The sequence below is a fragment of the Falco peregrinus genome, chromosome 8, assembly GCF_023634155.1.
Source record: "Falco peregrinus isolate bFalPer1 chromosome 8, bFalPer1.pri, whole genome shotgun sequence".
NCBI lineage: Eukaryota > Metazoa > Chordata > Aves > Falconiformes > Falconidae > Falco > Falco peregrinus.
The window spans coordinates 36,494,885-36,520,747 of NC_073728.1; the positions used below are offsets into that span (position 1 = coordinate 36,494,885).

General features: G+C 37.1%; 1 protein-coding gene across 18 annotated transcripts in view; it reads left to right on the forward strand.

The window, feature by feature from the left end:
• The window catches only part of R3HDM1 (R3H domain containing 1), an 87,731-nt gene that overhangs the window by 15,423 nt on the left and 46,445 nt on the right, over positions 1-25,863 (forward strand). For 15 of the 18 annotated variants that reach the window (XM_055812395.1, XM_055812399.1, XM_055812406.1 and 12 more), the window contains exons 2-3: positions 17,532-17,740; positions 18,604-18,814. In XM_055812395.1, the coding sequence (XP_055668370.1) occupies positions 18,644-18,814 (171 nt within the window). In that variant the 5' untranslated portion in view covers positions 17,532-17,740; positions 18,604-18,643. Of the gene's footprint in view, positions 1-6,798; positions 6,977-12,391; positions 12,922-14,749; positions 14,853-17,531; positions 17,741-18,603; positions 18,815-25,863 lie in introns of those variants that run through there. The other 3 variants (XM_055812397.1, XM_055812398.1, XM_055812396.1) reach the window with 3 other exon arrangements.

Sequence of the window (25,863 nt, forward strand, 5' to 3'; positions counted from 1 at the left end):
AGTTAATATCAAGATATGAATGCAAAACTAGACATGGTGTATTCATGAGGTTGGCATGAATTTATCCTATTGAGACTAAATATGGTCTTGAAAGGGTTATAGACCTGGGTTTTTTAGAAGTAACAGTGGATGAAACTGTTCAGTAATAGAAATAGCTTGGGTTAAAAGGACAGAGATACAGTGATAAAACATCTATCTGACAAAACTAAATAACTGATCTTTAGTCTGACTTTATGATATATTCACTCCCTTGTTTAGCATGAAGCATTTCTCAGTTGTTAGCTTAACTGCAGAAGCCATACTTTGTTTAGTTTGTTAGGCAGCAGTGTTTTCTCTAGATCTCAAAAACCAGTGTGTGGTTGAATGTGGTCTGAAGATTCCTATACCAGATTAGAGAGATAGGCTAGAGCTTCTACTGGTAGTCTTACTTTTTCCCTTGTTGTGTAATGCAATTATCTAGCTCACAGAAAATGAAACATATGGCATTTCAAAATGTGTTCTAATGTGCTTTCTAGATGAAAAGAAAAAGGTTCGGGGTTTGGTTTTCTTTGTTGATGGGTTTTTTTTCTTAACTAGGCATGACTTTAAGGACTGTTCTTAATGAAGTGAATGACTAACCCAGTAACTGTAGGTGTAGGATCATCTTTAACTAGAATTTGCTTTCTTCTAAGTCTTCCTCACTCTCAAAATAAGATTAGAGTTGTCTGGTTCAAGAGGAGAAGAATTGGACAGAATGTATCTTTCAGCTTCTTCTTTGTCTAATACCAAAAACATCCCTTCCACATTCTCAGTAATACTTTCTGTTAACTTTGAGAGATGCCAGGTTTGGTTGATTGTATTTTTATTAAAAAAAAAAGTCTGCTCAGGTGAATGTTACTCTTATTTAACTATTTAGAATTTCTGTACTCCATGTAACACCAAAAGTTTACTTATATCTGGAGATACATTTGATATTTTTCTAGCAGATTGTTGTGGTGAGTAATTGTAAAGAGATTTTTAGTTTTGAGTTCTGCGAATGCTAGAAGTATTTTTTTTTTTCAGCTTGTTCTTATACTGTTACTCTAGACTTTTTAATTAACATTAAGTTAGTCTTTCATCAGCAATCTGCCCTACAAACGGATGCACCAGACAGATGTTTGCTCATTTGGTATCTGTTGTCCAGAAGGCTTTTTAAATGTAATAGTATCTAGTCTTGAAGACTAGCTATGCACTGTCAGTGTTTTGGGTTTGCTTAAATTTTGGCCTTTAGCTTAAAGTCTACTGTATTTAGACCTGGATGACACTTTGTCATTATGTAGTAATGATGGCTAATTGGTGACTAGTTTCTAAACAGCAGTAAAAATTGTTTCATTTATACTATTAAGAATGAGGATCTGTTTCACTTCTTGGAACAAAAATAAAATCATCAAAGAGGTTTATTTTAGCTTCATCACTATACTGTCTAAACTTTGCTTATGGTACAAAGGAATGAAATAGCAGTGCTTGGTTTGTGCTTTCTTGGAAATGTGGGGTTTATATAGGGAGATGATACGAACTAAGTACAGAATAGGCATCATGACCAGTCTGGAGTTACATGATTTTTCTAAGAGTAGAGATAAAGATATTTATGTTCCATCAAATGTTTAAGACTTACAAGCAGTTCAGATGATGGAAACTCAAAACAGTCAAGTGGATGAAACTTGGTGTGATTGGAAGACTGCTTCATATTCTACTTTCATGTAGGTAGGCCAAACATTATTTACACTAAGTGCCTCCCTTTCCCATTTAGCTGAGAAAGGATGCTGTATTTCTGTTGGGTTTATAGGTAAGCTTCGTTTTTGGAATTGTGGTAAGTAGTTCACTTAAGTATCTCATTCTAGCCTTTTTTAAGCTTTTTGTTTTTCAGATATTTTCGTAAATATCTTTTGGTTGGTCCAGAGGCTTGCTTTTTAGCTTGTTCTTTATGATCTTCAAAGAATTTTCTTCCTCTTCTGTTGTTCTTTCTTCTGAAAGGAAAGGCTGTTGTTAGTTAAAACATCTCAGTTTGTTAGCTGTGTGCTTCCTCCTCCAGGAGTTTTTCCTGACTTTTCTGTGTTGAAAAGTGTACAGACTGGTAAATCTTCATGGAAGTTGTTTTTGGGGAATTACAGGGCCCTTGTGCCTCAAGGGATTGAATGTTGTAGAGGCAGTAACACCTACTGTCCATACATATGCAATGTAACAGAGCATGTGATATTTTTTCTTTTTTAATCAGTTTGGATTTCTGTGTCAATACTTCTGTTCAAGTTTGAATGAAAATTTCATTCAGGGCAGTGCGGTCTCCTCTATTCTGTAAGTCAGGTGCTGGTTTGGGGGCACTTGATGGTACATGTTGGCCACTTACTGAATGATATAATTTTGTTACGAGTTTTTTTTTAAAAAAAAGACTGTTAATTTCCCCAGTCACACATTCATATTGAGGTTTTCAGTACAGCTATCATAGAGGGTATGGTTTTGTCAGGAAAGTATTTTCTAGCTGGCTGTGGCTGTGTTCCGTATCTTCCCTTTTTCCTCAAGCCTCGAGAGTACTTCCTCCTTTAGCATCCCATTGCTTTCTAAACTGTTTCTCATGTCTCTCTTGAATGTGTCTTGTATGCTTGATAGGTGGGTTAGCTTTGAAATTTAAATTGTATTGAAACTTTGTATTTGTGTATCTGTCTCTGAGATTATGATGCCTATTCTGTTAGATAGTATTTCAGCAAATGTAGTTGTGTGTGTTTGGCAAGAGATACAATTTATGCATGTTCTGAGTTGAAGATCAACCAAGTCAGGGTTGCTATCGCAGTTGTAAACTAGCCCAAAGTGTTCCAGCTCCTGGTTCTAGGGTGTAAGTTTTTACTTCTCTTAAGCATATTAATTCTGTATCTTGTCTCATATAAGACAAAGGTTAAGGCATTAGTTTACAATATTCAGTTCAAAATACTTTCCTATTTCACATACATTAACACATGTTATTTCGTTGTTCATTTACACATAACTGCACTTGACATATGGTATAAAGCCATTCATAGAGCTGTAGACAGAACATCAAACAAGCATTTATACAGTACATTTCCTAGGCAGGAATATTTCAGGTAACTATTGTTCCCTGTAAAAATCCTCTTTTCTTTTTTAATGTTAAGCACAGAAGCCCTGAAGACTATTTTAATATTAAACCAAAAATTATTTCTCATCCATTAAGGAAAACTTCGGTTGTTGTAGGTGTTGCTGGTTTTCTTGTGGTTTCAGCATAGTGGTTGTAAAAAAGCCTTGTGAAGGGACTGAAAGATTCATTTACTGGTAATTATAAGAACTAGACATGCATTTTGGGATCTTCCACCTTAGATTGCTTTTTTTTTTCCCTTCCCCTCACTTCAGCAGTCTTTTCCTATTTCCCACTTTAATGAAATCCTCCAGTAAACCTTCCTGCACCAGACTACATGGAACAGCAGCAACTGGAGGGAAGGTAACAACTTGATGTTGAAGGAAGGTGAAGCACAACAGATTGTGCAAAACTCTAGGATTCAAATCCACTCTTGCTACAACTGTGGAGTAGAAAAGATCCTAAATCTTTGTAGTTTGTACTTAATTAGTGTAGGTGTTAATACCTCCCCCTAGCCATTTTAAAATTATAGAACAGTGTGGTTTTTATTTTCCTCTTTTGTATTAGTTTATATTCATAACACAGTATGCAAAAGAGGCCCCTCTTAGCAGAGTACAGTTTATGAAAACTTACTGCAGAAAATTTCATTGAGTACTGTACTAATTGTCAAATTTTACTGATAGCTTTGTGATGTCTTTAAGTTGCCATTTTCATTTTTGTTTAAAATTCTGCAATTTTAAAGATGCAGATGATTTCATGACGTTGATTCCTAATACATTATTATTTTTTTTTACTTTATCGTATGTCTTACCTTTCTATGCTTTTATTCCAAAGGGCATCTGGCAATGATGGTAGTTAACAGACTTAATTGGCCATGAGTATGCAGTGCAAATTATCTTAATTGTGGGTTGTTTAACTTTTTTAAGAGTCTGGTTTTTTATTATCAATTGTTCTGAACAAGATTGCAGTTTATAGAGCCCTGTTGCAGAAATGGAAGCTCAGAAGTGGTAAGATGAAATTTATTCCATAGTTCTGACACACATTTGAAATCATGAGAGGAGCCTGTAGCACTTGCGCATATAGGATGTATTAGTGTATACCAGCCTGCTTTATTCTTGGTTTACAACTTCCCCTTTTTCCACTTTTTCTAGCATTCTCTTCAGCTCTCAGATTAGATATGTGGTCTAAACCTTTTCCAGGAGGGAAAGGTATTAGAAATTCTCTTCTACTGGAAATAATGACAAACAGTGAACTCCTGGAAAGGAATGATGTTATGTAATAGAATCTTGATGGCTAGAATGTGGGGATTGGATCGTGTGGAAGTGCTTCATAGAATTCACTGGACACTTTTTTTTAAGCTTCTGCTGAAGAATAAGCTTATAGTCATGGGAGGATGAGGGACAGGACATGACTGCTTATTCCGATTTTTATTCCATGAGGTAGAGCAGACCAATAAACTTGCGTAGGGGGGAAATAAAGGTTTTGCTTTACTCATAAGAAGTAAACCCAGTCTAGTCTATCCTATACTGTAGGATGAGTCTCCAGGGTTAAGAGTTGCAGAAGCTAATAAAGCCCAAAAAGAACTACTTGGTATGCTCAGAACTCTTTGTAATATGCGCGTGGGGGGTTGAGTTTTGGGAAAACAAAAGTTTTCTAAGGAACTGGGCAATGAACTACCAATAGACGCTGCACTGCCCTCTTTCCCTTGGGTACTGCTTTATTTAGTGTTTGGGGTTAGCTGCTCCTTGTTGCTGATCCTACTGATTAAAAAAAATACTCCTAAGTTCTCTGCTGTGATGTATGTGAATACCAAATCTGACGATAATAGTAGTTATATATGTACATGCACATAGATAGACATGTTTTCTTCGTGTCATGTAAGGAGACTACTTAAAAGACTATTTTGACATTAATGTAATCTGTATGATGCATCCAAAATTTAAAGACTGTTCTCTTTGGCAGCGTTCAAAGTACAGACCCTGCAATGAATGGCTTGTGCACATAGGTGTTCACCTATATAGAATTCATTATATGATTCTTTTTAATAAAAAAAAAAAAAAGGAATTTTCTTCTCTAACATCCTGCCAAAGAAGTTTTTACCATGACGAATAATGCTGCCATTGCAGACTAGCTAAAAGAGGAGAGGTAAAACCTCTGTGAAAATGTCAAGGGCCTCCCAGAACTATGCCTTTTGTATTTATTTTCGTAAAGTTGTTACAGACTTGACTGTTGGGAACTAATTGGGTGTGTTGATGGGGCAACGTGTGTGAGATGGTGCAATGTTATCTAGATAAGAAGAGCCGTTGTCTGCTTACCTGAAGCCATAGCCTGGGATAGAAGGAGAGGAGTAGCTGGCGTCTGCACTAATATAGGAGGTAACTGTTGAGTAGAGAAGAGAGATAGCCAGCAGTTAAGTTCAACTGCCATGCACAGGAGAAAAACGGGTATTCCAAGAGCTGCCATTTTTGCCTAAAGGAGAAAGGCTTTTTTTTTTTTATTTTTATGGTCTTGCTGGTCAGGTATTACAGCTGAGATGCATGGAGTGTGCACCACTGCCATTTGCAGCCAGTAAGAGTGCAGGCTTTGAAGATGGAGCACAGAGGTAGCAGAAGAGGTGAATAATAAGCATAGAAAGATTTAGATCTGTCATAAACTGTAGCAGTCTCAATACCAGAAGATTTTCTATATTTTTTGTTTATATTTATAGAAAAAATATTTTGGTACCGAGACTGCTGCAGTCTGTGACAGGTTTAAATCTTCCTATGGTTATTTTTTGTTATTTATTATTTCCTATGCTTGCTAGATTATAGAAATGTGTGTGTATATATATTTATTTATTTATACATGTGTATATATATATTTATTTTTAAACCTTGCCACTTTAAAATATAGGGTCCTGATCTCCGGTTGGTCTGGATTTATAGCCTCCCAAGATTGCCTCTTCCCCCTCTGGAGCCTGCAGATTACAAATACCGCTCCATTTGCCTTTCAGCTTTATTTGGTATGCAGGATTCTTCAGAGTCGTTGCTAGAGAAGTACAGAAGGGGATTATCATTCTGCAGTAGTACCACTGAGCACTGTGGTAAGGCCGCAGATGGGATAGCGATAGCAGTTTCTCACAAGCAAGAAAATTATAGACCCCTGGCCTGGAGACTGATTTTGGAAGTCTCGTAATTAGTATGTCATAACTGGCTTTTTTTCTACCCCTCTGTTCAGAATATATCTTTTTTTTCCTTATTTGGGTTCTGATAGCAGTTATATGCTGTTCCAGAAAATTATCATGGCATTTGTACTGCTAATGACAGCTGCATTTGTCTGCTGGCACTGTCAAGTAACTTAGCGACGTTTTTTAAGTTGTGTTCACAATACCAAACTGAAGAAATAATGTTTAGAAAGGCAATTAATATCTTTACAGTACGAATGTTTTTGTCCTACTTCTGTGTCACATCAAAATTTCTTGTAGCATGGTATAAACTTTCATTTTGAGACGAGTCTGACTGTTAATGGCAAAAGTGATTAAAATCTGTACAGCCATTTTATAGCACATTCACAGCTTCAGAAGGCTTTGGCTTGTGAATTGCTAATGAGGAGCTCAATATAGGCTCTGCGCATATTTTTTTTTTGGTGGTGGTGCGTGGTGACTGGCTGGGTGTCACTGCCAGCACGGCGCCCAGCTGTTGATTTTTCTATTGTCTCAGAGGCTTCAGCAAGTGCCTCAACAGACAGCTTCAGCGGGGACCTGCGGATGCTGAGGGATCAGCTAAGCATGTCTGTGCAGTACGCTCTCAAAATGCGCACGCAGAGCCTTGTAGAAGAGATTATGGAAAGCACGTCTTCAGTAACTGCATAATGAAGCAAAATGCCATTATAAAGCAGGTATGTGAGTTCTGAAATAGGGTATTTAAACACTGTCTGCAAGGAGAAGAATAAAATGTCTGTAGACAAATCGCAGTTTGCATTTGGTTTTCCTTTTTTTTTTATCCCACAAAAGCCGTTTTAGGCCTAATCAATTAAGAGATCATAAGCATCCCTAAATCTTTTCTTTCTTTAAACGTTAGCTTTAAAAAGACTTTTTCTTTTATAATCTCATTTAATAATGGCATTCTTGCTAATCTTTATTTACTGGATATTCTACTTTGCTAGGATTGAAAAACCATTATAAATATATCTGCTAAAACAAGAAAATTTCTCTAGGTGGCAAGAATGGGGGAGATGTCTGTCTGTGGCTTTTTTAGAGTGTTAGTGTTGTCTCCATTCTAATGAGGAACTATAAGATGATTTTTTTTATCTTTTATATTTAAAAGATAAGTTTTGAACTGAAAAATAGATTTCAAATCAGAATAGCAAGAGTGTCGAAAGTAGACAATATAAAAATGTTTTTTTCCTATGCAGGATGTTGATGAGACTTTTGTATTGTGGACCAAATCTCCTTTTGTTGAGATAACAAGTAATTTTGGGTGGCTATTAAAAATCTTAACACTTGATTCCATGAAGATCAATGATCATTTACTTTTTTTTTAAGTTTCTGCCCTATCAAGGCAGACATCAGAACTGCTATGGCTTTGTTATAAACTGAGCAAAAATACACTGCTAAAGGAATGACGTTTGTTAGGTCGACAGCTTTAAAATTTTGATTTGGTGTTGCATTATATTTATAATAAACAGATTTTTAAGCTACTGAATGATGTATGTGTCTTGTCAATGTGATGTAGTAATTTGTGAAGCTATGCAAACAATACATAGGTGAGAGTATTGATAGTGCCCCATGGAAAGTGTCATGCTTCTCTTGTTTGCTTTGGTGTTTTTTAATCTTCATTTTACTTTATACAGAGGGAGACCATAATGGTATGGTAATTCACCAAGTTAGTGATTCTCATTATAAGGGGAAAAGCAAGTGACTGTTATATTAGAAGCTTTTGCTTCATAAGTTTTTTTTGAAAACCAAGCCTGTTTCATAATTTTGAGTATTTAGGGCCCTAAACAGAATCTTTAATCTGGCCTGATAACTCTAGGAGTCTTTTCCTATCATCCACTGTTGAAATTTGTTTGTCCATTTCAGAGACCCTTTTTTCCCCTGTTGTTATTGATGGAAATACTGAAGGAAAAATGTGAACTTGTATAGTTTAAGAAGAAAACCTGAATTCTTTATTAAAAAAAAATTGTTAGCTACTGTGTACACTTTCAGATGGCTGTTTTCTAAGTAAGATGAAGATATGTATTTTTTAAGAAAGCTGCTATTTGAAGGATATCCACTGAAAATAGTCACAGACAATGCTTCAGTTTCTGGGGAGGGAAAAAATCAGTCTGACTATTTTGAGGTTTTAGCTTTCTACTGTGTCATCTGAGGATGTTTACATGATATACTTTATTTGATGTTACATGTTTTTCTACACGTACTTTATTCGTTACGTGTTTTCTGTTAAGTGTTTTGAGTAGCAAGATGACTTTTTTACTGCATCTGAACTGAAAATACATACTCTTCCATTTTGTTTCTAATAGTATTAATGCTGAGCTGAAAAGATTCTTGAAGATACCTTTGGTTAGCTTACAGTTTGGTAATATAAAACGAGTTTTAATTTTTTTTTTATTGGTTCGTTGTTTGTTTGCTTTTTGAAGCAACCTTAAACAGCTCAGGCTATAATTACACTTTATTGTGCTATGAAACCTGTATGACGTTTAGTAAGCATTGATAACAGCATAAAGGGAAAACCAGTTATTTTTTCACAAACTAAGCATTTTATTTCCAACAGATGCAGGAAAAGCATGTTGTGACTTTCAGTTCCATTTTAAGGCTTTAACGCTAGAAATACCTTCAGGGAATGATCTGATAACAGATTATTCTAGTTCAGTTTAAGAGTTCTTTTAGTAAGACAACTGATGTGTTGCTATTTGGCAATGTAAAACAGGTAGATAATTCAGTTTTGGGTCCTTGATCTGAATGGCTTTATGATCTAAAGGTATTAAATAGATACACAACAGTATTATATGGTGATGCAGAGTGTGTTTCAAGGAATTGTTAGAGGCTTTCTAAATATATACTTGAAAATGAGTGAAAATTTTAATGAAAAAGAATTATGCAAGGTGACAAAAGGAACTGATAAAGGATAATAGGTGAAGATGCAATATAAGCCAAATAAGGATAGAAAGGGAAGTGTTGGGGATTGCTTGAAACTGAGGGAGGGTGCTGGTGTGGGTACATGGATGCAGAACCCTATGTACATCTGCTGTAGATTTCCCAGAGTGGAAATGGCTTAAGAGACAGGAGTTTTTCTGCTGTCAGGTTTCTCTGAATGATGTAAGCTAAGCCAAAAAAATCTTCCATCAGCATAGTTGTTTCTACAGAGCTTTTGCTGGTACAACAATTTCATGTGAGAAGGGCATTCATTTTTCACCTCCCAAGCCAAAGCTATGCTAGCAAAAACTAAAGATACGTCATGTTGAATTTCATAAGCATTTCTAAACAGTTATTTCTTCATGCCTTTAGACAGGCATGTTTTGGGAGGCAGGAGGGGCTTAGCCGTTCAACATACATATTTTCCAGTATCCCAATGCTTTGCTGTTTCCGAGGTATGGCATTTTGAAAGATTAATGCTGTAATAGTGTTCAGGCAACAATAGCTCTGCCAGTATATATTAGCCTGTGTGAATTCTTGCTAGTGAGACAACGATCTAAGAAGTAGGTTTTAGTTAACTGTCGTGAAGTCTGCTTCAGAAATTATTTTCTTTTGCTCTCTCTCCCTCTTCAGCTAAAAAAAAAAAAAAGTGGAGAACAGATCATAATGGAGCTACAACTTTAAACAGTGCATAAACCATTTAAGGCTATTTGAGTTACCCTGGTGAGAGTGGACTAGGCACAGAGTTGTTTTATAACAATATGCATATGCTCGCCAAGTCAGTTTTCATCCAACACTGATTGTTCAAAGCTAGAACTGTAATTTCATCAGAAACCCTGCATCTGTTAAAACACGGATTGAACATTCCTGATCTGTCAGAAGGACTTTTGTTTTTCATGTTGTGCAGTTCCCTTAGTCAAAACAAGGATGGTAGTGGGTTTTACCTTAGCAGAACCCCTTTGCCATGTTCCATTGTAGCAGGGGCTACATCCTGAGGACTATTTTCATTTGCCATGAGGAAACCAGACAGAGTTGTTTACTTCCTTTGATGTACTTTGATCTGATTGTTTGCATCCTACAAGTCCAAAGTGAAGTCCAAGAAGGTAACTATGAGAATGACAGTGCTCTGTGCAGAATGGAATGGCTGATCCTCCTGAGGAGCCAGTGCTCCAGATTACTCTGAAAAAGCGCTGTACAAGGCTGAAAAAACACTGGCAGATTAATGTTTTTTTAATTTAAAGTTTTCCAGGACAGAATTTTTAACTTTATGGATAACAAATGCCAACAACAAACTTCTGCTTATCTCCGTAAGAACTTTAATGCTGTAGTCTCTGTCAATATGTAGAACAGATTGTTCTAGCCTTGCTGGTTGTCAAATTGCTCATTCTCATGTATGCAACTGTATTCCTGAGGAGTTATCTCATTATTCTTTGTCACTATCAGCTAACCTTTTCTGTTGCATTCAGTAGTGGACTTACAGGAGAAGGTGAGGCAGGGATAAAAAACCTTAGAATAATGCTCAAAATTTTAAAATATTAAAAATAGAGGAGGGGCAGTTAATAATACTACATCTTTGCTTCTCACATGCCTATTACAGTGAAAGGTGCCCTCTTTAAAACCTTTCAAATCTGTTATGAACAATGGTAGTGTCCTAGCTTATAGCCTGAGTGTGACAGAGGGGCACTATACTGTTTTTTAAAATTGTTTAAAAGATTCTAGTATGCAAAACCTTTCAGTAAAGAACAGGAGGTATTTTAAGTGTAATGAAATAGAAGACTGATGGCAAGTTTCAATTTTTGTTTCTGATATGCAGCATTATTGTTGTGCAAATAATACAATACCGGTAACCTGTGTAGCTATCCAAAGCATGTGTAGGTTTGAGGTAGATGTTTCACAGGTATGTTCTTGTGATTCCTGCTGCCATGCTTTAAGGTGATGTCTCTTTCTGTCTCTCCTTCCTCTTTCAAGGCTGTTGACTTTGCACCGAAGTCAGTGGGTGATAAGGTTGGTATGATGGTGTCTTGGTCACACAAACGTGAAGCCCCATGTCTTGGTGTGTACAGTCAGGGAAGGTCTGTGTGAGCTTAGACACCAGGCCAAGCTGGAGTGATTGAGGTGTAAACACGTTCTCTTCTGCCAACTTCTGCTGTTGAGTAGTACCTCTGTTAGAGGGACAGGACAGATAAATGAGAGATCAGATTGCTTTCTGTAACCAGTGCAGCAAGATGAGCTAGAGCATACCTATGAGAGCCTTTTATCAGGTTTTCCTTCTGAATTATCTTTGGAGGCAGTTTTCTTAAGAAAGTCTGCAAATGTCTTCTGGTAAATTTGGTGCGATTTCTGTCCACTTAATTTTTTAATGATGTCTATGCTCAGTAGGCAGTAGGACATACCTTGCATAGACAGTGGGACACATTCAGTCCTTAATTTTGGAAGAGGCAGAGTAACTGCACGTTATGCTTTTGTATTCTGATTTATCACCATGCTGTTTCTTTGAAGATCTGATTAGTAAATAGCTTGGTAAATTGAATCAAACAAAAATTATCTTCTAATGCCAGTGCAGTAAATAGCATTCAGTTGTTAACTTTTGTACCTTTTAAAACTTGTGTAGATAGTGTCGTTGGGAAAAGCATAGATCTTTGATTTAAGTGTATTTAAGTCAGTGCAACACTGATTAGTTTGAACAGCATTTTCTGTTCTATGTAAGTAAGATTAAGGATTTTCTTTTATTCATGCTTTAAAAATGGAAAAAAAATCATTTAAATGCTATATTCTTATAAAGATCAAACCTGCATAATGTCATAGTTCAGTAGGGAGGCCAGGATTCGTTGCTGATTAGTTGTTGAATGGGTGTCAAACTTTAGACATAAGATAACATGCAGAAAGCATATGCAACAGTTGCCTTTGCATAATTCCAGTTTCTGTGTCTCATAATTGTACATAGCTGCTTTGAATTTTCTGTTAAATTAATAGTAATCTTAAGATCAGCTGCTACATTTTTGTAGAAGTTGTGTGGTAGATTTTAAAATTGGTCCGTTCATGGGCAGAATTGTTGCCTCCTGTCCAATCTTCCCTTGCTCTCCAAATCAGGATTTGTAAGGTTGTGGGGGGGGTTTTGTTTTGTTTTTTGCTTTTCCCTTTTGTTGTCTTTATTGCCTGAGGTGGTTTCCTTCAGTCCTTTCCCACCTGTCCCCTAAGGAAGGTTTCCAAGAAGGGACTCATCTTTTCCAGATGTAGGTGCCTATCAGGTTGTCCATCTTGTTGTCTCAGGATTGATTCATCTACAGGCTCTCAGTTACAAGATTCTTTTGGGGGTGGGGAATAATTATTAATCTGCAACTTCACATAGCTTTATTTTAGTTAGGCTGGTGCTGTTGAAGAGTGACCTTAATTGACTACTGGGGCAGAGCTGATATAAAAGACACCGCTGCAAAGAGAGAGAGGTGCAGCTGTTACTCTCTTGTTGCTTTCTTCATGCTGGCTGGTGCTCATACAAACTTCCTTTGCACAACCCAGCAAAAACTACCCCTAGCAAAAGAGCTTTAAGGTTCTCAGTCACTTCTTGTTGAATCACACCGTGGAGCAGTTCAGCAAACTGTTTACATCAGAGCTGATGTGAAAGTGGAGGTGGCATGACACTTCAAAAGCATGCAGGGCAGAGGCTACAGGAAGAAGAAGAAAGAAGCAAGACCTCCCCTTTTTGACAGCAGTGAGTTCTCTGTTGATTTAGCTGCCTGAAGCATTGGTCTAACTTGCCAAAATTGTTTCTGAGAACTGTGTGTAAATAGCGGTCCTCAAGAACTAAGCAGTAGCTGGATGAACCAATTCTCTTCTGGTTATACCCATACTTCTTAATGTAAGAATGAGAAAATTTTGATTGATACCTTTCTGTTTAAGGCATAAACATTTTTCCTTTTCATCCTAACGAAGAAACATATGTAACTTTTTGTGAGTGTTTTTGGTTGGTTGGGAGGGTTGGTGTGTGTTCTAATCACAGGAACCCTGAGGTTATGATGCTAATATAAATATGTTTATATTGTGTTTAAATGTTACCTAAAATAATTGAGATGAAAAATAGCTGGAAAAGCTCTTGTTGTGGCAAGTCTTATTTAAGAGTCTTCAAAGATCTGTTTTTCTAGGGAAGGTCCTGACCTTTCTCAAAAAAAAACCAAAAAACCCAAACCCACCAACACATCCAAGGAAGGCTTGTATCACCAATACGCTAGGGGTAAAGTAAGGCTGTTCCCAGAGACTTAGCTGTAGTCATCCATCAGCTCTTCCACTTGAGCTGTGGAGGGAGTTGCTGCATGAACCCGTGTAAGTTATGGTAGGAGGCCAGTGTATGTTGAGGTGGGTTTTGCTCATGCAGCTACTTCTATAACAGTTTTTGAAATAGCATGGATTCTATACAAAGCTCAGGTCTCCCGAAGGAGAAACAGGTGAATTTGTAGTTTCCCCTTAAGTAGACAGTATAGCTTCTGGTGAGAGTAATATTAGTCTAGTCTTTTTGTGCTGAAGGTAATTGTTATTTAGTACAGAGCATCTTTTATGAATTTTTTTCCTGTTCCTGATGCTTCTGCTGTAGGGAAGATTATCCTTATAATCCTGCTTTGAAGAGAATAGGAATAAGTAAACCAAACATTGATTCCTCTCAGTTTAAGGGAGTACAGCATAAATAGTACAGAAAATAACTTCTGTGATTCCTCTGGGCATGTGTACATGCATAAAGGGGTCTTGTGGATAATGAAGTTAAAGCAACTTCTGAAGAGAAGTATGGCTTTACATGTAACTAGAGCAAATGTTGAGAGCTAAGACGAGACACTTCGTCTGGAGATCTCTGAATGACTTGCAACAACTGGGAATTCAGCCCTGACTGATTTTGACTGTCAGGTGAGGGGTTAAGCTACTCGTAGTAAAAATGAAGTAGGTGGGTATTGCCCACAACAAGGGATACTCCTTAGACCTGTGCAAGAATTCTGTTGAAATATACGCTGAACAGAAGCTTAAGAAATAAACTTTCATTTTACCTCTCGACTGATGATGTGTCCACTTTGCATGCTGAACGTAGATTATTCCACCCCCACACTTCTAATCCAGTATCCTGCACTGAATTTGATTGATACCAGTTATTTTGACAGCTGTTACAGTGGTCTTCTGACAACAATGATGTCAATAATAACTTTAACAAAGAACAAACATATTATCTTCTGTCTTTTACCTTATTTTTAAAAGAAAAAGAATGGATTTCTTTTGTCCTGGGCAGAGAAAAGCTTCCTATCTCCATCTACACTGCCAACAAGAAGGGAGATGGAAGTCTTGATGCCTATTAGTGAAATTGGATTAAGTTGAGTAGATCGTGTTCCCAGAAATACCCTCACTCATTACAAGTCAATTTAGTGGGTTTGCATATGATTATTTTCAAGTTGGAACCTGAAACAAAGGACCAGTGGTATTCCATGCATCATTCTTCAGGAGGTTTCCATCATAAAACTCAGGAATGGCTTTGCTTGATGTCTTTTTTTTATTTTGTCCTCTAGGTTATGCAAAAGAAGGCATTAAGAGCATAACGTTGACAGTTTTTGTGATCTTCTGATTGAAGGGCATATGCCTGCATAATACTGGACTTTCATCTCACAGCTGGTAATAACAATTTCTCCATCTGAGAAGGGGGGAATAGTTCATTTAGAATAGTTGCCTAGACAAAGTGGTTACCTCTTTTCAGAAAGAGAACTAATAGCATTTAGGATGAATGGTGGTGATGAGGTGTTACCGATATGAAGAAGGGGAGGAGCATACATTTCAACAATAAATATTTAGGTGGAGACAGCAATCCTGAAGGTTAAAGACAAATATGACATTATCTTCCACTCCTATGTACAAGTCCTTGTACTTCCTGTGTGTCAAAGTAGGTACCTATTGTTGTCACCTATAAGATTGGAAGTCGTTTTTTGTGAGACCTGTTGCTGCTACTTTGAGTTTTTAAGTGCAACAAGTGCAAAACGAGGTCATGTTCTACCCCTAATATTCAGTCCTTTCAATTGTTTGGATAATTTTAGGGCAGAGGTATCATGTCCCTCATTAAAATCTGCTAACCTGTATTGGTCTGTATGGCCTTCCAGTCTGTGGCCAATGTTGGGATTTGGTGTAAACCAACTTAATCAGTTTGCTTACTAGAACCTATTTTCTTTTCAAACAGTAGAGTGACTCCTGAGGTCTGCTGCCTTGCTTGCTTCTCCTTTTTCCCGTCCTACACGGGACAGAAGTAATTAACATCCAAGTATAAGGGGAGGTGGAAGGTGGGATTTCTAAGGATCGACTGTGATCTGTCCACCCACTCAGTCTGCAGCATAGAAATTTCCCTAAGTCTTTTTCAATCCAGTCTGTGCAAGTTCAGAAGCTAAAACCAAATTCTCTCAGCTAAGACAATTGTCTGAATTGGAGGAAATGTCAGGAATGGAACGTTATCCAAGTACTAATAACTCACTATTGGGGGTCACAAACATGAGGTTACATTACTAACTTACATTAATCTATGGCTGTTATCACTTAAAAACAATTTCAGGTTAGCAAAGAGTCATCTTTGTTATATGTGTTTTGCTGTTAATCTGAAGCACAGGGTTTGTTATTTACTTATGGGCATGTGTGTAGTGATTCTGGTTGACTCAAAATAGCTATGTTATATGAAACAAACAAAATATTTTGTGTGAATTGAAACCACATGGCTTTTCTTTGATTCTGTCCCTTTTACTGTAGGTTACATAACAAAATTCTTAGGCTTTGTGTTTATCTGCAGGTGAGAGATGTGTTCAAAACAAGTTAGAAGCTGGTTTGCAGTTAGGTGGTTGTAGAAAATACAAGGCGTTTTTTCTTGTGCATCAGTTTTCCAGATTGGCATAGGCAAAAAATATGTTTGCAGCATGAGTTTTGCAAACTGAGTATGCTGATACCCATCTCTTTAAAATGGTGTTGCAAAGGGACAGGAGCTCCTAGTGAATTTGATAGAAATAAGGAGGAAACTTCAAGATATTAATTACAGCTACTACATCTGTGACTTGTGTAGGGAGTAGCAGTTAAATTACACTTAATTTCCAATATTATATTTGCAACTGGACATAAATGTTTTTTTTCTGTCTTGACCCTGTAATCTTTTTTTAACTTATATCTAAGTACAATACAAATCTTAGGTCAGTCAATAAAATCAAACAGCATCTCTACTCAGGTCTTGCTTACAGTAAAGGTTATTAATCCGAGCTTCTTCATAAATCTTGAATCACCATCTGAATTGTCTGGAAAAACTAACTCAACAACCAAGCTACTGCATATCCTTTGTTGAATTTCTGTGCCTTTATATTTCCAATTTGTTCCTTCATCTGTAATCCTTTCCCCTCTGTTAGATTCATTGAATAGGGTCTTTTACAAGCCTGAATCACAGCCCGTCTTTTATCTATCTTTTCTGTTCTTTTTTGCAGCAAGATTTATTAAGTCAAAGTGTCTATAAGATCTCATCTCTTATCAAACAGCGTGTTTCTTCAGGTCAAGAAAACTAATTGTAGCCGGGCTTTAGCTTTAGTCTCATCCGCAAGGAAACCTGGAACTCTGTGGGCTGTTGTGCTGTTGTTTCATGCCACTGCAGACTTCTCAGTCATACTGAGGGAGTAGTTCAGCACAAGTTACATTTTGTTTGCTATTAGGTGTCTGTTGTTGCCTATCACTTAAGATGCATGCTTCCTTGTGAGTGGTGATATTACTTACTTTTCAGCTAAGCAAATCTGAAAAAGAGGAAAGATGGAACATTGTCAGTTTTGTAGAAATTTGTAAATCCTCATTCAAGGCCAGTTCCTTTGTTGAATAAAATAAAATTATCTTCTGTAGTTCAAGGCGCCTAAAATACAGATTACGTATTGTGCTTGCAGGTTACTAACTATTTCAAAGAGAAAAATGCTGTTGTGCTAACAGAAATTTGTGAGCTTCTATGGGCTATTACTCCTCCACACCTGCTGGGCTGCGTATTTCAAACTGTCTTCTCAGGCTCTTCTGGAAGATAACCCGCTTGTTTATAGGAAGAGAATTTCACTAGGAATGCTAACAAAAATGTTTATTATGACTACTTGTTAACTCTGTAATACAGAAATATCTTGGAAGTCTAATGAAGAATATTGCTACTGCTAATTAAAGCAAGTAGAGTCAATAGATGTGACAAATGCTGATTCCTTAGGTGCTTTTTTTTTTCCCCACTGAAATGTTTTTGAGTGTCATCATGTTCCCTCTCCCCTCCCACCCCAAATAAAAGCATCACGTATTTCCTTTGTTAATTTTTAGGCATTTGAAAGGGATGTTCTTGCTGATTCAAGACAACATAGTTCTGTCCAGGACTCTACACTGGGGATAAGGACATGGGACTCCTCCTGCCAGATTCCAGATGGTTCATTACAACTGACATCTCGGTTGACAACTGTGAAAAGGAACTTCGGATTATTTTATTTTATTTTTGTGGGAGACCACAATCCGGAAACTGTAGGACATATCAGGTACTAAATCAGATACTTAGACTTTTCCATAATGTTATTTGATGGTTATGTTTCCTGTGAAGGACTTTTAAGCATTCGGATCTTATTCTTTGTCTCGTTTAAGAAATGGAAAATTGTTTTTATGTCTTTCACTGTAGTTGAGTAATGACAAGAAGTTGTATTACTTACCTCTTAGGGAAAATTGGGCTGGTTCTGCTATAGCTTCAATCATTAGTTATCTTTATACAGTATTTAAAATAATTACTGATAATGGTTGTTATTATCCTAATTATCAAAGCTATCTCTTTCTTTTTGCTTTTGAGAGAATGCTTAATTTTATTAAGGCTAATTCTGCTACATTTAGTAGGCAAGATAAATTCCTACATTCAGAACTTGTCCAGTTGTTACCTGGCAACTAGGAAACTTAAAAGTTTTAATGAAATTTATGAATGTTTGCACACTCGGTACATTATGATTCATATATTTACTTTCAACCTTTATAAAATAAATCTAAATGTAATTCTCTTTTCCTTTCAAACGAGAAAAATTTCTCTTGTTGCTGTTGGAAGCTAGTTTGATTCAGGGTACCTGAATGCTCACATGTTGATTTTAAAATACAGAAGGGGAAATCTGCAAGCGTTATCCTGTAGCGTAGCTCATAGTTCTTATTTGTATACATGTCTGTTATTATAAGCCTCTTGATAAAAGTAGTTAAAAAAAAACATAATCACTCTGTCAGATACAAGACAGGAAGAAAAACCGTAACTGGAGGGGGAATCCTTTTTGCAGCAAAATCATGTTTATTTTGGGTAGCTGTTTAGGTATGCAGGTTTTTTTAATTAATTTAAAATTACTCAGTGATCCACTCTTTCTTTGTCCTAAAGGTTCCATATTTCTTGTAGAATTTTAAAATAACCTTTTCTAATGAGGATGTCTGATATTCTTACTGTAAAAGATGAAACTGATGCAATGAAGGGTTCAGAAGTTGAATTTAAAGATACAGACCCAGTTGAAAACCTTATAAAATCAGGAAGTCAGGAGCAGATTCAAGCGGAAAAGGATGAGAATTGTCCTGATAGCAAAAACAATATGCCGGTAAGACACTTTTCACTTTTTTTCACTAGTATATCACGTTAAATAAGTCTGTGTCTTGTTCTTCTCCCTTTCTCATGATCCTTTTATGTGTGTGTTTGATACAGGCCAGGAAAACTTGACAGGTGTTAGGGAAGCAAGTAAGATGATTATTGCTTCCTCTGTCCTCCTTTGCCCCACTTCTCTGTTTATGTTCATGTAAATATGAGAGTCAGTAATTTTTAATTTTTTTAAGTAGATGAGTGGTTTTCATGGCAACTGGACAATTTGTCGATATTTGTGTTTTCCTGAGTGCACATGTGAAGTTGAGTCTTTTCATTGTGGCAGAACGAGGGAAAAACTTGGCACTGAAGCTGTCTTTTGCTGTTGTTGAATCCCAATAGATTTTCAGAGGCTGGGCTATATTAAGAACAGGCTATGTAGTAATAGCGTGGTTTGATCAAACACTAAAATGCTGGAGTGTTTCTTATATGAGCAAAGCACTACAGCACAGCTCAGTATGCCCAGAGTAGGGGTGAGCAGTCTAGGGCTCTTGAACTATGTGCAGCTTACAGGTGCTCATATGTAACTCTTACAGCAGAGCTGTACAGTGTAAGGCTAAAGTAATCAGATGTAGGTAATCCAAATCTCCAGGTGTCAGAGGAATCAAGTCAGCACAGCTCCTGAAGTTGGTAGGTCTAGATCCTGCCCTAGCCACCAGCAGAAGGTCCAGCTTTTTTCTCCCTACATCAGTGGCAGAGTGAGCTGGTGAGCTACAATTCCATCTTGGCTGCTAGCTAGTACTCCCCATACTTTCCCTTTTCTCTGTTCTTCACTGCTTGATAATTTTGGTACGTGATTTATTAAGAGGAAAGCTTAGGCAGTCCTCATGCATACACTGAAGAGCTGATGCGTATAGATGAATGGCCTTTGCAAGGTGGGAGCTGTACCTATAAAGCAATTGCAGCATCAAACTTCAAGTGAGGAGGAGGCAGGGCAGATAGTATGAAAATATCTTGTGTTAAAGGAGAACACAGCAGTAAGGATGGGTTAAGAATTTATGGCAGCAGATTTAATACCTCTGAGGTTTAGTTGTGCAGTTAGTGTTTACGCTCAAAAGTACTGAAAGATGGGTCTCTCATGTGGGACAAACTAGTTAACTCCTGACTGAGGATGCCCGCTTGGTCATTGAAGACTGTAAGCGTCTTTAGATGAGGTGAGGAGTTAAGGAAAGCAACTGAGATTTTCTGGCACAACCTAGAAAATGGGGCAAACTTCAAAGAGAAAACACAGAAGCTTGTGTTTGACAAGAACTAGTTTTCTATAGGAATTCTGTGTCTGTGGGTTAACAATAAACAATTCTCTGATAAAAATCCTGATGGGGATATGGAGTATGGCAATATTCTCTTGTGGGCTGCAAAAACAGGATAGTAGCTTATTAGATTTTTGTCATTGAGAATTGAGTAAAAGTTTCTTTTGGGAGTAGATTTGTTCAAGACTTAGCAATTCAATATTCCACTGAGTGAAGTAAGCTCTATCTGGTTTTTTTAAACTGCTTCCAAATAAATCTTATAGACTACTGTAATAACAATACAGTTTTACACTTTAATATCTGCTGGCTTTATTAAGGCTGGCATCAGTATAAATAGATAATTTTATGGGAAAAAATAGATCAAAATGAAATAAGTCTGTAAAATATGAGAAGTAACTGCTACCAAAAAGCTACTATATCTTACAGCTGAGCTGGTATTTTCTTTAATCAATGGAATATCCTAGTGGCGAACCTTAAACATTAATTTAAGGTTGATTTATTTTCATACCAGTAACTTGGAAAAATCTCATGCACATTTTCTCATTTGACAAGTTTTAGTGTGGAAACTTCTACGAGACTCAAGTGGCAAATCTGCCTTCCTGCAACAAATGTTGCTGTATGGTCAGACTTAGTCTAGAGAAATTAATCTGTTGGTCCTGTCAATGGCTGTGGGGTTTGGCAGTGGGGTTGGTTACTTGGTTGGTTCTTGTACAGGAGTAATAGCTGGTGGCTGAAATAATTACCTAGCACGTGCAAGAGGAACGGAACAATGGTGTAATGAAGGCTGGTGGAGGCAGCTTTACAACTGTTGTCTTCATTTAGCGTTGATATATGAGTGTTTGGTCTAGGAGTCTCCATCAGAATCAGAACATTGCTGTTACATGAGTAGTTTAATTGAAAACTGAGTCTGTGGGCTGAGTATGTTGGTTTCCAGTGGTAGGAGACAGCCAGTTACAAAGGGGCACTTTGCTAATGTAAGCCCTTTGCAACAATTGAAGTCAGTAAAGTTGAGGTCACTTGTACTCTGTGGTAGCTGCTAGTGCAAATGTATGTCATATATTTGAGGCTTTTCCATTGAAAGAATGTTTTGTGCTAAAATAGAAGTTAAAAAAAAAAAAAAAAAAGGCTTGTCCATAATAAACAAAACTTCTGGGAACTGTAGAGTAGTCAGCAAGTTTTTAACTACCGGATGATGAAATAGTTTGAGTAGTAAAATTTCACTGGATATCCTACTTTCCATTAGGTGCAGGTAAATGTTACTGTAGTGGTAGGAAAAAGAGCAAAGGATTTGCTGAGAAATGTTAGAGAAGATTATCAGAAGCTTATTGGAATTTGCTGTGTTCTATTATTTGCTAATTGAATGTATCAGAGGATGGGTTGGGCAGTGGTTGCAATGGGTTTGGCTTTGGCTTTCCTAATTAGTAGTTAATTGCTTAAATAGGTTTCATAGCTATTGGCAAAGTACAATAATATTCCTAAGTACAGTTATCACTTGATTTCTAACTTCTTCACAGCCAAGTAAGAAACAGGCTATGATCTTTCCTCTGACTAAACCTGTCATGGTTTGAATTCAGGTATGTTTCTGGATCTTCACAGTTCCAGAAACTGGTGATTATATTTTGAAATGTGACTGTGGCTCAATTCCATATTATGTTGAAATGTGTAACCTATTTGCTGTTGTGTACACTGTTGGAGGTACAATGTGAATGAGAAAAATGTCTTACTAGAGTACATGACTAGCACTCCCAATTCCTTTAAGCAGTGTGAGAGTAGTATAATTGATATGTAGATTACTAGGGAAGATTTTTTGAATTGTCCTATTTTGATGTGACCACCATCAAATAACACTTAAATGGACTTGGAAATAAGAGGCACTCATATGGATAATGCTTTTACAGAAGTCTTTTGCATGTCAGCACTATGGAAGTTTTTGTGATCAAAAAGGTTTTGTTTCACTGGTCACTGTTGTCTCCCACCTGTTAATCTTATCCAGGTCAGGTGACAACATATTAATTCTGAATTAGCTAGTGTATAAGGTCTGAATTTTGTTCCTTTGTCACTGGGTGGTGGGACAGGAAATACTTCATCCGCTCTAAGGACTGCTGTTACAAAGTTAACATGTCAGGAAATATTGGCAAAAAAATAAACAAACAGCCTGGATTTAACTTACAAGATAGTGCCTGCTGTTCACTATTAGGAAGACTTATAAAACAGGAAATATTTAAAATCTCTTTAACAATTCACATTGGCTTATATATGATGCAGAAGAGGTGGTCTGTTCTTTATTGTACAACCTATTCGTTGTGGGGGCTGAGGAGGCAAGAGGAATGTTCGTCTTAAATACTGTCTTCTCTGCACTGAAAGATAATGATCAATAAGTAGATATAAGATCCTTGAGGGACTGATGACTGCCAAGGCAGTAAAAGACTGGGAGAAAGCAAGCTGCGTTATCACTACATATCAGGAAAAGCACTTGCAAGCTGTGGAGTGTAAACCCGAAGTACCACCAACAAAAAAAGCCTCATGGAAGGGTGGAGGCTGGTGCATGAATACAGGAGTTGTACGCATCCACCATGTGATATGGGCAAGGCAGATGTTGTACGAATTGAGTGTAATTCTGGGTTTATGAGTATACATGTGGATTTATCCTAATTAAGCAGAAATCCCTGTCCTTTGGAGGAATTAGATTAATTTTTTTCCTTAACAACTAGATATCTCTCTACAAGTTTCATCCCTCCATACTAGTACAAACCTACGTTTTCTCTCTGTGCCACAGCTTGAGTTCTCTGAAGCCTTTCTTTGCCTCCTCCCCAGCTGTTTTGGTCTCGTCAGGATTTACCTGTCTTTGTCTCCAAAATATGTGACTTAATACTTTTTAATAGATAAATAATCGGGCAGATTCTGTTCAGTTACTTTTCAACTGCTGAAAATGCCTCTGTGTCCAATGGGGAAACTATTTTTCCATCAGTCATCCTCTACTGTGTCATGGAAAATTGCTGTCACTACTCACTAACACAGGACAGCAAGTAACTATAGACCATGCTGTTCCCTTCAGTATTACAAAGCTATCTGTGGTGCTTGGGACTGTAGCCCTTAACTGGATTTAAAATTGAGACCTAATTTAGAAAAAAGGTGAAAAACTGAATGTCCTCAGTACACTGTTCAAGTCTGTTATGTCACGCCTGTCCCCTGAAACGCCCAAATGGTACTTCAGAAACAGATACAGTACTTTCTCATAAAACCTTTAAGACTTCTAAGTTGGCTGTCTTGTGCCTGACCTGTTTTTATCCAAATTGTTTAGACAGTGATGATAATGGAAGGCATGTAACAGCTCCAGATCTTTACTTTGTATTTAATATATGTGATCTGTGGAGGTAATTAGGAACAAATAAAATAGGCAAATACTTCAGCTGAAATCCTGGATAGATATCATTATATGTGTTTGGTAAACTTTATCTTAGTTCCCTTTTTATTTTGTAGTTAGAAAAGAAGCATAGTAGTTGGTCTTAAAAGTTGTTGTTGTTGGGGTTTTGTTTGGTGTTTTTTAAGACAAAAACCTAATCTCTTATTTTCATTATGCGTTTGTTTGGAATACTTTGTAACACTCTTGAAATCATGTCCATAATGACTTCAAATGGATCATAAATTTATTTTTAATCTTGCTTTCATTAACACAATGTTTTCTCAAGTCAGTAAAAATCTTTGAGCTGCAAATATAAAGAAATTGTTTAATTTGCATTCACTAAGGATCGTGTATTCTAAAGTATTGCTTTTTCGCAAATAGGGAACATAAAGATGCTCGGTAGGAGCAAAACTTAATAAATGCAGACAAATCGGGACAGAACTAAAATTAACAGACCTGGAAAGAGAGAAAATGTGCATTACCAGCTACAACATGCATTAAGGGTTGTTGACAATAGCTAATTGTCCTGGAATGCCAGTGGGAGTGTAGTTGCCCGAGAAAGGAACTGTGCCCAATCATCTTCAGGTTTTGTGAGTGCAGTTACTGTTGATACCACAGGACTCTGGGCTTTGTGTTTCCAGGCGCAGACCTTACACGTAGGCCTTTCCTCACATCAGCTGTCCCAGCTGTCAGCTACACCACATTTATTCAAGTGCTTCTTACCTGTCAAGTGTGTCATGCTCACTCCTTGCAGTTGCACCTGGATGTGGGGGCTTGTATTTCAGGTTTTGACATCCTTGGAGTCATGCAGGTAAGCAAGGAATCCACATCTTTCAAAGGATTGTTTTACAAGGCAGTTGCTTCTAGATAACAAGTCTTAAAATGCTAAGTGGGATGATACTTCTCTCATGTGTAACTCCGAGGTTTCAGTCATTTCAGTCAAGGGAGAATCTGTCTCCTACAGTGGCCCCCCAGCTCTCTCCAGTGTTACTGGTGTTAGTTTGGTCTCTAAAAATTGTCAGGTGCTCATGAAATTGAGCACCTGAATATCCTATAATGCTTTAACTTAATGCCCTGTAGGTTGCAAACACCTGTCTTCAAAAAAAAAAAAAAAAAATCTTTAAATGTAGCATAACTGACACTGTCAGTTGGGTTGGCTTTTCAACCTGGAAACAGAACTGTAATTCTGCAAGCAAAATGGAAGATGAGAAACAATACACTTAAAACATTTAGAAGAATGTACCATCAAACTAGTCTTGCTATGGTCGAAATCCTAAGTCCACGCTGATCTTAAACATTCTTACAAAGAATTCAGGTTTGATACTAGACCATTTAAATTTGAAGATGTAAATTAAATTTTGAAGCATTTGCTTCACTTTATGTGGCATGAGCAAATACGCTTAAGTTTTGGCTCCAATGGATTCCTGAGATTTTACTGAGGTAAAGTGAGGAGATGTGCTTTGGAAGGGCTTAATTAAATTAATTGTGACACAGTTCCTGCTTCCCAGCAACCAAGCAATGTCTTCTTCTGGTTTTGTTTTTAAATCACTCTTAAAAATAATTGAAATATGTATGTCTTACCTAATCAGTGAGCAGTAACTCGTGTGTAAAGTTTTGGTTAGCAGTATTAGAAATTATGTTTGGCTAGTTTAAAATGTCCTGTACAACTAAATTGATTTTATTTTTTTTTACCTCCTCTTCCCTGCCCCAGAATAGTGGATCTGAGGTGTCTGCTTCTATGTTCTTTTTAGTTATTTACTGGCTTCAAAGCTTCCAGAATTTCACAAAATGTAAACAATTGCCCAAGTGTAGATTCTTTTGCCTGCTGTTTTGACAGTGTACTGAGGACTCCGCTGGCAGTGCTGATTTGATTTTAAGTTTACACTACGTGATTTGAACCCACCTAAGATAATTCATGCTGGAGTAATTGATACAAGGCTGGGAAATCATCCAGTTCTTGAAATTTTAGTAGCTTGGTATAATAGAAACTTTGCCAGGGATATGCAGAGTGCCAGCTTGCTATGTGCAATGTATGCTTTCAGCATAGCTGACTGAAAGAAAGAAATATTTTTCAGGTAACAGCGAAACTCAGTCTCTGTATTGTTCCAGGTATGAGAACATTTGAACTGTCTTTGCTGCTCAAAAGCTCAGCAAGCTTCCTTTAAAAAACTGATGATGTGTTCAGTTAGTTTTCAGGGCTGCTATTTAAAATCCTGTTATATAGTGAAATGAGCTTAAATGAGCTCCCCTTCAGCTGCTCTTCAGCTAAGCTGGCACAACTTCCAAAACAGACATTTGGGACTTGAGGAAAATGAGAGAAATAGCAGTTCTTCTGCCTTTATGTGGTAGAATCTTTTA